Source organism: Chiloscyllium punctatum, chromosome 45 (genome assembly GCF_047496795.1).
Source record: "Chiloscyllium punctatum isolate Juve2018m chromosome 45, sChiPun1.3, whole genome shotgun sequence".
NCBI lineage: Eukaryota > Metazoa > Chordata > Chondrichthyes > Orectolobiformes > Hemiscylliidae > Chiloscyllium > Chiloscyllium punctatum.
This window is the reverse complement of record NC_092783.1, coordinates 52807147-52820309: the sequence shown is the minus strand read 5'-3', so window position 1 is coordinate 52820309 and position 13163 is coordinate 52807147. Positions and strand designations below refer to the sequence as shown.

Sequence of the window (13163 nt, the reverse complement as noted above, 5' to 3'; positions counted from 1 at the left end):
TCTTCAAGCAACACTAAGAAGCAAAACAATTAGGCTTTTATATAGCATCAGAGTGTTATGCAATAAATGGGTTTGGTGATTCTTCTTCCAAACCAGTTTGGAAAGTGTCAGGATGACATAACTGAAAACTGTCCTTGCAGTCCCCATATATGATAAATTCAACCTCTCAAGTGTTAAAGGGAAGGAAATGAGTGGTTAGAGACTACCTTCCAAAAGCCTGGCCAGTAAAGGCCAGGAACCAAAGATCTGAGTGTGGATCGTGGAGCTGCAAAACACTTAAATAATGGGTTTCACCTTTCTGTTGTCCATTGTTTTCCTATCAGGTAAGACAGTAATGGTGTTTGGATTTTTGGGAGTATGGAAAGCTCATTCTGACAGGAAATGTGATTGGCTGATAACCTTCTGACATTGAGACAACTGGTAAGGGTTTGGGCAGTTTTTTGCTTTTCAAGAAGGGGAATGTTTTCAGCATCTTTAATTGTCTATAGAGAAAAAGACTTAACGCATCCCCTATTTTGACATGAACAATACAATGGAATCTTATTTCCAAAATTCAAATCTCCTGCTTTATTACTTATTTTGTTTTGGTTGATGTGAAACTAGAATCTTAAATGAGGATGAGGTGAATTTTCTGATCAAGCAGATTCGTTTCCTGCTTGTGCTGAATTTATAATTATGCAATTTAACACAGACTTGGATTGCTATTGCTCAAACCTCTTTATATTGGCTGACTTGTTGAATTGATTATAAAGTTTCAGCTTAGAGTTTAGTCAGAGAAACATCAATGAATTTTGGGTTAGAGCTGATGCAGATTAGATATGATCATTAAATGACATTTTCTTTAATACTGCATTCCTTTTGACCTTCACAACTACCAATGCAGAAAAGTGAGAACATTTTGTTCTATCATTCTGCAATATTTTTAAATGATGGTTAATGTGGAAATGTTATCCTCCATTCTTTTAACAAACTTGTCTGTGAAATATGGCAAGGGAGTGGGGTATGTGAAAAAAATCCTGTCTTTAAGGAGTGATGGAAAACTTCTGTATAAATCCAGTTAAGTAGCTTTGTACTCATCTTGACCAAACATCATGTTACAGACGAAGAAGTCAAAATCTTACAACTGATTGATTGTAGCAGTTGCTGGTTCTGCCATTATATATGTGATTATTATTGATTTATTTGATCTTTTGAATAGTGAAATGCATTTTCAACTATCAATAAGCCACATTTGCTTCTGTTCAGTACCTGTGAGATACACTTAGTACCACTAACGAAGAGAGGACTCCAGTTTGGTTCCATTTCCAACTACTCTATTCTCCACTCCCTCACATCAACAACCCAACCCATTTAGATTTCAAGAACTTAACCAAAAATAGAATTCTTACTTCCTTAAAAGAAAATGCTGACCTGAAGTCATGCACTGATATCTTTCCCTGCCCAACATACAAACCAGCTGGGAAATCACTATCATCAGAAAATATAAGATGCAATTGTTGTTTTTAAGAGTGGTGCACAGATCCATTGTGCCATCATAGTCCTTTCTCCATCATTCCTGGTAATTTCATGTCAGTGTAAGTGAGTTCAGTGTAAATGGCTTGGTGGGTTGAGGGTGACTCAACTATTGTTGTGTTGCAACATTGAAAATCTGCAGCCAAGTTCAGACATTCAAAACTGTTGGAAAAACCTTCTGTATCTCTAATTATCTGAAAAACACAATAGTATCCATCCTCCCCACTTTGAACAGAATAGGTTCATTAGTCCAAGTAGCTCTGTCAATAAAAATTATATACTTATGGATAATATAAATTAGCAAGTTTAGAGAAGAGTTGTTGCTCAGGTTGAGGTTCTGGATGTAGGTTTGCTCACTGAGCTGGAAGGTTCAGTTTCAGATGTTTCGTCACCATACTAGGTAACATCTTCAATGGGCATCCAGATGAAGCTTCATCCGAAGGCTCACTGACGATGTTACCCAGTACGGTGACGAAACATCTGAAAATGAACCTTCCAGCTCAGCGAGCCAACCTACATCCAGAAGATATAAATTCTTTGAGCTGCACTGATAGTTTACTGCTGATTTAACAGGGTGGGGCAAAAACTCCTGGAAGTAATTATGTTGACAGCTCCTCTTCCTCCTGGACAGGAAAAACAACCACTTGTCATAGTTCTTTCTTAAACAGAAGAATGCCCTTGTTAGATCTTACATTTATCAAATCCTTAATATCAGATTTCTCAGATTTTAGAGCATATTGTCAGACAATTTCATCTGAAGAAAATTAAATTTTCAAAATTCCAATTTTCCCTGTTTTTTAAGAGCACAATTCACATCAATTAACATTTAATATGAGCAAATCTTGCTATCCAAAAGCAAACCTGTTGGACAATAGCCTGGTGTTGTGTGATTTTAAACTCCAGAAATAAAAATTCACTTGTGGTTAGAATGATATTTGGAAGTTCATTCCAGCCAGGAAATGAAATTCCAAACTTGATAATTCAATTACAAAGATTCTGAAATTAAGTATTTACACAGCACACTTTCTCAAACTGCACAAAACACAAAGTATACAGTATTTTAGGAAAGAGGAAATAAGCCATTCCAGTTGACTTGATTACTTTCATCATCAATTAGCTTTCTTCAAACAATTCCAAATAAGTACTTTTATTAACCAAGCTACTGAGAAACAAATTCTAAATCAACATTTCTTTCTTTTAGGGAACTGATAGTCATAGCATCCCCAGATCTCAAGCTCCATGGAGCAAAAACACACAAGACAATTTTTAACAACTATTAATGAAAATGGACACAAACCAGACATCAAAGAGTTAATATTTGGTTCAGGGACCATAGTACAAAAGCTGTTTTCTCTCTGTTTATCTCTAAATCTCTCTATCTCTATATCTCTTTATCTTTCTATCTCGATCTCTCTCTATCTCAATGTCTCTCTCTCTAACTCTCTAACCTTCTCTTTTTCTCTCTATCTCTCTTTCTCTATCTGTCTCTATCTTTTTTTTATCTCTATTTCTCTCTCTTTATCTTTTTCCTACAGCTTATGAACACTTCTTTTGCTTCCTTTCAATCTCAGCTTTTAACTTGCTGCTTTTCTCAGAGTGAGAGTGGAATGTACAATTAGTTTTACATCCAATTTTTCACATTCCAGAACGAGTAGCTATCGCATACAGTCACAATGAGGGAGCTTACCTCAATGCATCTCAGCTGTGATAAACATCTGCTGACCAAAGAATTTCTCTTTTAATTATTCCCGTTGGTTCAGGAGTTGCTAATATTGGTCCAACTGGCATTCTGTTTGGTACCGGTTGTTTCCCCCTTAAATGATTCAAGCATTTTGTTAATTCATCATGAGCTTGAAGTAGTAATATGAAGACATTGTCCTCTCTGTTTCTCTTTCTTTGTTAAGCACACTCTTTCAAAAGAGGTGGATTTGTTGGGGATCCAATTAGCTTTAGCCATTTGGTCAATTTGTTTCTTATCTAATGTTTGGTCAATGTTTTCTCCCTATTCAACAGTGGGGTACTTTATTGTCCCAGGTGAACTAGGGCCTATTGATTGTCCACACACAGCTCAACTCCTTTCTCTCTCTTAGTTCTTTCAGTGCCACAACTTACAGACAGAATCAACTACACGGTTTGTCCTCTACCTGAAGGGCGGTAGCACCAAACATTCTTCCCCATTTAGGGACCAGATAGTCTTTAGCAGACCTGTTCCCAACAACAATTGTTGGAGATGGATTTTAAAAAAAGTCTGAGTCCTATGTTCAGCTGCACAAATCAATCTTTATTTGGAGCTCCTTGTCACTCAGTCTGGGAAGGGTTCCTTGGACAATCCACCTTCCCCAATTAAATTAAAAATCATGCAATAGCAGGTTCTAGTCTGACAGGTTTATTTGGAAGTACAAGCTTTAGGAGTGCTGTGTTTTGTCAGGTTGCTTCCTGATGAAGGAGCGACGCTCCGAAAGTTTGTACCGTACTTCCAAATAAACCTGTTGAACTATAACCTGTGATTTTTAACTTAGTCCACCCCAGTCCAACACTGGCCACTCCACATCATGTTTCCCAATAAAGTACAAGATATTCATACGTTCCACACTACAATAGTTACATGCAACATTGGCATCAGTGTTTTCCAGAGTTTAGCTTAGAGTGGTGCTGGAAAAGTGCAGCAGATCAGGCAGCATCCAAGGAGCAGGAGAATCGATGTTTCAGGCAAAAGCCCTTCATCAGGAATGGAGGTAGGGAGCCTCCAGGGTGGAGAGAGAACTAAAGGGGGGTGGGGGGGGGGGGGGGGGGGTGGGGGGGTGCTGGGGAGAAGGTAGCAAAGAGTACAATAGGTGAATAGGGGTGGGGATGGAGGTGATAGGTCAGAGTGGAGGGTGGAGCAGATAGGTGGGAAGGGAGATTGGCAGGTAGGACAGGTCATGAGGACAGTGCTGAGCTGGAAGGTTGGAACAGGGGTAAGGTGGGGGGAGGGGAAATGAGGAAACTAATCCTGACCCCAGTTCCAACCTATTGTACTCTTTGCTACCTTCTCCTCAGCTCTGCCATCCCTCACCATCTCCCGCCCCCCCACCCCCCCCACCCCCCACATCCTCCACCTCCCCACTAAACTCTCTACCCTGGAGGCTCCCTGCCTCCATTCTTGATGAAGGGCTTTTGCCCGTAACGTCGATTTTCCTGCTCCTCAGATGCTGCCCGATCTGCTGTGCTTTTCCAGCACCACTCTAATCTAAACTCTGGTTTCCAGCATCTGCAGTCCTCACTTCTGCCTTTCAGTGCTTTCCACCTACTGTCTGACCTTTATGCCTCTGCTCAATCATTTGTCAGCTTCATCAGCACAGTGGCTCAGTGGTTAACAATGCTGTCTCGCAGCACCACAGACCCGGGTTTGATTCCAGCCTCGGGTGACTGTCTGTGTAGAGTTTGCACGTTGTCTGCATGGGTTTCCTCTGGGTGCTCCGGTTTCCTCCCACAACCCAAAGATGTGCAGTTTAGATGGATTGGCCATGCTAAATTGCCCTATAGTGTCCAGGGATGTGCAGGCCAGATGGATTAGTATTGGGAAGTGCAGGAGTACAAGGATGGGGTGGGTCTAGGTGGGATGCCTTTCGGAGGGTCGGTGTGGACTTGTAGGGATTCTCTGATACTCAGTGTGTGCTGTTTGTACCTTGTGTATTTTCCTGAGGTCATCATTCCTGGCAATTTCAACTCAATGTCAGTGGGATTAATTCTACTGGATTCAAAGACTCTGGGCACTGCAGAACCATGTTCAATTAAGTTGGGACCAGCTCAAGCACCCTTAACATTGAGGTTTGGTGAAAGTACACACAGATATTCTCAAGGATTTAAGCTAATAGAAAACAGCAATAACTTGAGAAATAATTTGAAAGAAAATGAATAAATAACTCCTCTAATATGGAAACTGAAATTATTTTCTGATGGACTTTTATAGAGTCATAGAGTCATAGAGTTGTACAGCATGGAGATAGACACTTCGGTCCAACCTGTCCATGCTGACCAGATATCCCAACCCAATCTAGTATCACCTGCCAGCATCCAGCCCAAATCCCTCCAAGCCCTTCAATTCATAAACCCATTCAAATGTCTTTTAAATGTTGTAATTGTACCATCCTCCACCACTTCCTCTGGCAGCTCATTCCATACATGTACCACCCTTGGTGTGAGAAAGTTGCCCCTTAGGTCTCTTTTATATCTTTCCCCTCTCACCTTAAAACTATGTCCTCTAGTTCTGGGCTCCCCCACCCCAGGGAAAAGACTTTGTCTATTTACCCTATCCATGCCCCTCATGATTTTGTAAACCTCTATAAGGTCATCCCTCAACTTCCAACGCTCCAGGGAAAACAGCCCCAGCCTGTTCAGCCTCTCCCCAGAGCTCAAATCCTCCAACCCTGCAGCATCCTTGTAAATCTTTTCTGAACCCTTTCAAGTTTCACAACATCTTTCCGATAGGAAGGAGAACAGAATTGCACACAATATTCCAACAGTGGCCTAACCAATGTCCTGTACAGCCGCAACATAACCTCCCAACTCCTGTACTCAATACTCTGACCAATAAAAAAAAGCATACCAATCACCTTCTTCATTATCTTATCTACCCGTGACTCCATTTTCAAGGATGCATGAACCTGCACTCCAAGGTCTCTTTGCTCAGCAACACTCCCGAGGACCTTACCATTAAGTGTATAAATCCTGCTAAGATTTGCTTTCCCAAAATGCAGCACCTCATATTTATCTGAAATAAACTCCATCTGCCACTTATCAGCCCATTGGCCCATCTGGTCCAGATCCTGTTGTAATCTGAGGTAACCCTCTTCGCTGTCCACTACACCTCCAATTTTGGGATCATCTTCAAACTTACTTACTGTACCTCTTATGCTCACATTCAAATCATTTATATAAATAATGAAAAGTAGTGGACCTAGCACCGATCCTTGTGGCACTCCACTGGTCACAGGCCTCCAGACTGAAAAACAACCCTCCACTACCAACTTCTGTCTTCTACCTTTGAGCCAGTTCTGTCTCCGAATGGCTAATTCTTCTTTTATTCTGTGAGATCTAACCTTGCTAACCAGTCTCCCATGGGGAACCTTGTCAAACTCCTTACTGAAGTCCATATAGATCACATCTACTGCTCTGCCCTCATCAATCCTCTTTGTTACTTTTTCAAAAAACTCAATCAAATTTGTGAGACATGATTTCCCACACATAAAGCCATGTTGACTACCCCGAATCAGTCCTTGCCTTTCCAAATACATGTACATCCTGTCCCTCAGGATTCCCTCCAACAACTTGCCCACCACCAACGCCAGGCTCACTGGTCTATAGTTCTCTGGCTTGTCCTTACCACCCTTCTTAAACATTGGCACCACGTTAGCCAACCACTTGTCTTCTGGCACCTCACCTGTGTCTATCGATGATACAAATATCTCAGCAAGAGGCCCAGCAATCACCTCTCTAGCTTTCCACAGAGTTCTAGGGTACACCTGATCAGATCCTGGGGATTTATCCACCTTTATGTGTTTCAAGACATCCAGCACTTCCTCCTCTGTAATATGGACATTTTGCAAGGTGTCACCATCTGCTTCCCTACATTCTACACCCTCCATATCCTTTTCCACAGTAAAATTATTGATAATCACTTAATTATTAAAATAAAAGTCTGAGGTCTGTACAGCGACCACAGAAACAAAAGTGCAAAACTGCACCACTTTACAATGTGCATTGTAAAGACAACAGGAAAATGGCACTGAGATCCAGATGTAATCTCACTCTTTCACCCCGAACAGCAGCACCCTTTACCACACCAACTTGCCCTGTATCCAGGTGCTAACCTCTCAATCCCAGCTCTGGGACATGTCATTTATGAACAGGACACCAGATTCCCAAAGCAACTATTCCATTCACAAGTCTACCTTGGCAAAATGTTTCCACAAGGACAGAAGAAATGGTTTGGAGATGGTCTTCAAAGCTCCCTGAAGAAATCAAACGTAACCATGTCCTGGTTTGTGACCAACCAAAATGGAGAAGGCTTGTTTCAAAAAAGCAACTAATATGTTCAGCAACTTTGGAAACTGAAGATGTGAAGTATTAGAGGAAGTGCACAAACTTCCAAACAAAGCCTTCCATGATCCTTCAATCAGCACATGACAGAGGCGGCAGATACACACTGGAGAGGTTCAGAACCCATTGAATCAGTAGGAAGCAAGCCTTTGGTACCAGCGAACTGCCTTCGGAAAAGATAATATCCAGATCTCTGATGTTTTTAAAAGCCCGACAGTTTGCACTTCCTTGCACTCACCTTGTTCTGTGATGCCCAAGTGCATTTCATGTCATATCTTGCTTTTGTAACAAATCTTCAAATAGCAACAAATGTCAGAGGAAGTCTGTTTCAAAGGTAGATATAGATGTGGTATTGAACCACACAAGCAGCTTTACTGTGTGTTTCTTGTACACAATAACAGGGAATCTGAGGATGACTCAGGAGGAACAAACTGCTCTAAAAACACACTGCAAATTCCCATCAGTTAAACTATGGTTTGGACCCCACATCCCAGTCAAGTTCTCTGGGTGCAGTAGTTTACAACTTCATCTGTCCTGGCTCCCTCCCCAGAACCAACTCACTCATTCTAGAGCTATATCTTCTCCCTCTCTCCCACAAACATCTGCATCCATTCTGTCAGTTCCATTCCTTTCAGTTGACTTCCGTTCTGCTCCTCTCTTTGCCTGAAGTCTCCAGTGCTGCTACCACACACCTTCTCACCTGAAAGAGAGGCAGTGTGACAGCCATGTATATTACATGGCTGGGTGATGGCTAACACAACAATGTGAACCGTTATCTCTCAGACTGGAGGAAGGCACATGATGCAACTCTCCACTGGTCACCGACAGGATGACTGCTTTTCTTGATGCATGGTAACGATCCAGACTGGGATTGCCAAGATACACTTTCAACGTTTACAGATGCGACAAGGCTTAGCAACGTTGTGAGCCATGTGGGGGATAGGAAAAAATTTCAAGAAAGCATACATGATATGGCAGAATGGGTAGACAGGTATGTTATGAAATATAAAAATTGAAAAATGTGAAGTGCTTTGCTTTGGTAAGAAAAACGAGGAGAGGCAATGTAAGTTAAAGGCTACAATCCATAGGTGGCAGAGAACCTGGTGTTCTCAAAGCACAAATCGTTGTCTATGTTAGGGAAGCTTGGGGAAGTGATTAATGGAGTGTATAACTTTATAAATAAATACATAGTGTACTAGAGTACATAAGCTGTGGTGAACCTTTTACAGACACTAAATTAGTCACAACTGGAGCATCATGACCAATTCTGGATTCCTCACTTTAGGAAGGGTGTGACAACATCAGGGATGATGTGGAAATGATTAATAGGAATGGTTCCTATGATGAGTGTTTATAGTTGGAGAAGCAAGTGATGTTTTCTTTTGAGAAGTGAAGGTTAAGGAGACATTATTTAGAGATGTACAAAATCTAGAGTGGTCAGTTGTACAAGGTAATGACTCTGAGTGGGTGAGGTTGTTAACTCCATGCAATCTCATGATGTTGCACATTCTTGGATACAGAATGGAAATGTTGTGCTTAAGATCGCAATGTAGTCTGACTGTCATTTCAGTTTCCTAACACTTATTGAACAAAGTTAAAAATCACACATCCAGGTTATAGTCCAACAGGTTTATTTGGAAGTACTAGCTTTCAGAGCGCTGCTCCTTCATCAGGTGGTGTTGGAGCAGGATCATAAGACACAGAATTCATAGCAAAATATTACAGTGTCATCAACTGAAATGATAAATTGAACAAACCTAGATTGTTAGACCTTTGTTCAGTATATCATTTCAGTTGCGTGACACTATAATCTTTTGCTATGAATTCTGTGTCTTATGATCCTGCTCCACAACTACCCAATGAAGGAGCTGCGCTCCGAAAGCTAATGCTTTCAAATAAACCTGTTGGACTATAACCTGGTCTTGTGTGATTTTGAACTTTGTCCACCCCCATCCAACACTGGCCCCTCCACATCATGCTTATTGGAATTATTCCAAATAGTTGAAATAGCTTATAGCTATTGCTATCATGCACTAAACTGTATCTTGCTGTTAGCACAGGTGCCTCATCTTGTTAGTGCATCGCACTCGCGAGTGCATCATCTTCTACTACTGGTAACGAAACAGGCCATCAGGGTACAGTAAAAGAAACAAGAAATGGGACTGCACTCTACACCATTCATTACCTGTGAGTGAACACAGTACATGCAGCAACATCTGTGGAAACAGGGTTAATTGATTTATTATCACGTGTACCAAAGTACAGTGAAAATCTTTTTTTTTACAAGCAGTACAGGCGGATCAGAGTAAGCAAGGATGTACAGATCAAAGTGACTTAGACAGAAGCATTCAGGTTACATTGTGTGCACTAGGTGAGATCAACATTTGCAAGATCAACATGATTTGAGGCTAGAGAGTCCATTCACCAGTTTAATAATGGCCAGGAAGAAGCTGTTCCCAAACTGGCTGGCGCATGTGTTCAGGCTTCTGTATCTTCTGCCAACGGAAGAGATGGTAGGAGGTCATTACTAGGGTGTGATGGCTCTTTGATGATTTTGGCAGCGAGCCATGTAAATGGAGTCCATGGATGGGAAGTTGGCTTCCATGATGGTCTGGGCTGTGCACACAAACTTCTATAATTTCTTATGGTCCTGGCAGAACATTTGCCATACCAGGCCGTTATGTACCTGGACAGTATGCTCTCAATGGTGGATCTGTAGAAGTTGGTGTGGGTCCTTATGGACATGGCCAATTACCTAAGCCACCTGAGGAAGAAGAGGCATTGTTGTATCTTCTTGATTATCGCATCTACAGGGGAAAGTCCAAGACAGGTTGTCGATTATCATCACTCCAAGGAACCTGATGTTGTCCACCCTCTCAACTTCAGTTCTGTTGATGTAGTCGGGAGTTTGTTCTCCTCCTTTCTTTCTGAGGTCAATGGTCAATTCCTTGGTTTGCCGACATTGAGAGAGAGGATGTTCTCATCGCCCTTTATCTTCCTTCTGTATTTTAACTTGTTATTATTAGCTATCCATACAACTTTGGTGATGTCACCACAGAAAAAGTCCATAACTTCACCACAGATTTCTCCATTGTGTATTGTAAAGATAACGTGAAACTGTAATTGGACACTCAGTTTCATGTCCAACAGCAGGCACCCTCAACCAAGCCATTTTGCCCCTTCTCAAGTTGCTAAACACTCAATCTCTGTGCTGGGGCATATCATCCATATACAGGACTCCAGATTCCCAAAACAACTGTTCCGATCAGAACACTGCCATTGTAGGATACTAACAGGAGGGATGTCTTCCCAAGCATTCCTGAAGATGTCAAACTAAAGCATGACTTATGGGAATCATGGCTTGTGACCAAATGAATGGAGAAGACTTGTTTTTGAGTGAACAAGAATAATGAGACAAAATGAGTTAAAGGACAATGAGGAAGGCAGCCATCAAGAATGAAGGAGAGAATGCCAAAAAAAAAGAGAGAAGGTCACAGGAAAGATAGATAAGCTTGCAGCATGGATAGGTACCTGGGCCTTAGATGTTATGGCCATTTCGGAGACATGGATAGAGCAGGGTGAGGAATGGATGTTGCAGGTTCCAGGGTTTAGATCTTTCATTAAGAACAGGAAAGATGGTAAAAGAGGGGGAGGTGTGGCCTTGTTAGTCAAGGATAGTATAATGGTGGCTGAAAGAACTTTTGACGAGGTCCTGTCTACTGAGGTGGTATGGGTTGAATTTAGAAACAGGAGAGGAGAGGTCACACTGCTTGAAGTTTTTTTATAGGCCTCCAAAGAGTTCCAGGGAGGTGGAGGAGAGGTTTGGCAAAATTATTCTGGATAGGGGTGAAAAGAACAGGGTGGTCATTATGGAGGAATTTAACTTCCCCAACATTGTGTGTACAGGAGGGTTTCCTGACACAGTATGTCGAAGGGCCGACAAAAAGGGAGGCCACACTGGCCTGGTTCATTGGTAATGGACCAGGCCAGGTGTTTGATTTAGTGTTAGGTGAGCACTTAGGAGAGAGTGACCATAATTCAGTTACGTTTAGTTTAGCGATGGAAAGGGGTAGGTACATGCCACTGGTCAAGAGTTATCAATGGGGCAAGGGCAATTATAATGCAATTAGGCAAGAATTAAGTTGCATAGAATGGGGTAGCAAAATGCAGGGGATGCAGACAATGGAAATGTGGAGCTGGTTTAAGGGACAGATATTGTGTGTCCTTGATAGATATGTCCCTGTCTGGCAGGGAGGAAGTGGTAAGGTAAGGGAATCGTGGTTTACTAAAGAAATTGCATCTCTTGTTAAGCGGAAGAAGGAGGCTTACGTGTTGATGAGGCAAGATGGTTCAGATGAGACGATGGAGAGTTACAGATCAGCTTGGAAGGATTTAAAGAGAGAATTAAGAAGAGCAAAGAGAGGACACGAGCAGCTTTTAGCAAATAGAGTAAAGGAGAACCCAAAAGCTTTCTATAGGTATGTGAGGAATAAAAGAATGACTAGGGTAGGAATAGGGTCAGTCAAAGACAGAAGTGGGAAGGTAAGCGTGGACCCTGTAGAGATTGGAGAGGTGCTAGATGAACATTTCTCATCAGTTTTCACTCAGGAAAGGAGAATATTGTGGAGGAGAAGAATGGGATATGAGATATTAGACTCGAAAGGATCGAGGTTAGTCACGAAGAGGTGTTATCAATTCTAGAAGGAGGGAAAGTAGACAAGTCCCTGGTCCAGATGGATTTTATCCAAGGATTCTCTGGGAGGCTAGGGAGGAGATAGGAAAGCCTTTAGCTTTGATATTTGAGTCGTCATTGTCTATAGGTTTAGTACCAGAGGACTGGAGGATTGCAAATTTGTGCCCTTGTTCAACAAGGGCAGTAGTGATGACCCAGGTAATTATAGACCAGTGAGTCTTACTTCTGTTGTAGGAAAGGTTTTGGAAAGGATTATAAGAGATAAGATTTATAATCATCTAACCAAGCAACAATTTGATTTCAGATAGTCAACATGGTTTTGTCAAGGGCAGGTCGTGTTTCACAAACCTCATAGAGTTTTTTGAGAAGGTGACCAAGCATGTAGATGAGGGTAGAGCAGTTGACGTGGTAAACATGGACTTCAGTAAAGCCTTTGATAAGGTTTCACATAGTTGGAGAAAATGCAGATGCATGGAATTGAGGGTGATTTAGTAGTTTGGATTTGAAACTGGCTTTCTGAAAGAAGGCAGCATGTGGTGGTTGATGGAAGATATTCAGCCTGGAGTCTGGTTACTGGTAGTGTGCCACAAGGATCTGTTTTGGGACCACTGCTGTTTGTCATTTTTATAAATGACTTAGACGCAGGCATAGGTGAATGGATTAGTAAATTCGCAGATGAAACTAAAGTTGGTGGAGTAGTGGACAGTTTGGCAGAATGTTACAGGTTGCAGGGGGACTTGAGTAAATTGCAGAATTGGGCTGAGAGATGACATGGAGTTCAATGCAACTAAATGTGAGGTGATTCACCTTGGGAAAAATAACAGGAAGGCAGAGTACTGGATCAATGGAAAGATTCTTGGTAGTGTGTAAGTGCAGA

The 13163-nt window shown here is 41.7% G+C and overlaps 1 protein-coding gene across 1 annotated transcript in view; it reads left to right on the top strand.

Annotated features, from left to right (window-relative positions):
* Positions 1–216: 216 nt before the first annotated feature.
* Positions 217–13163, top strand: part of LOC140467117 (CMRF35-like molecule 5) — a 35133-nt gene continuing 22186 nt past the window's right edge. The window contains exon 1 of the mRNA XM_072563183.1: positions 217–323. Coding sequence (XP_072419284.1) covers positions 284–323 — 40 coding nt within the window. The 5' untranslated portion in view covers positions 217–283. The remainder of the gene's footprint in view (positions 324–13163) is intronic.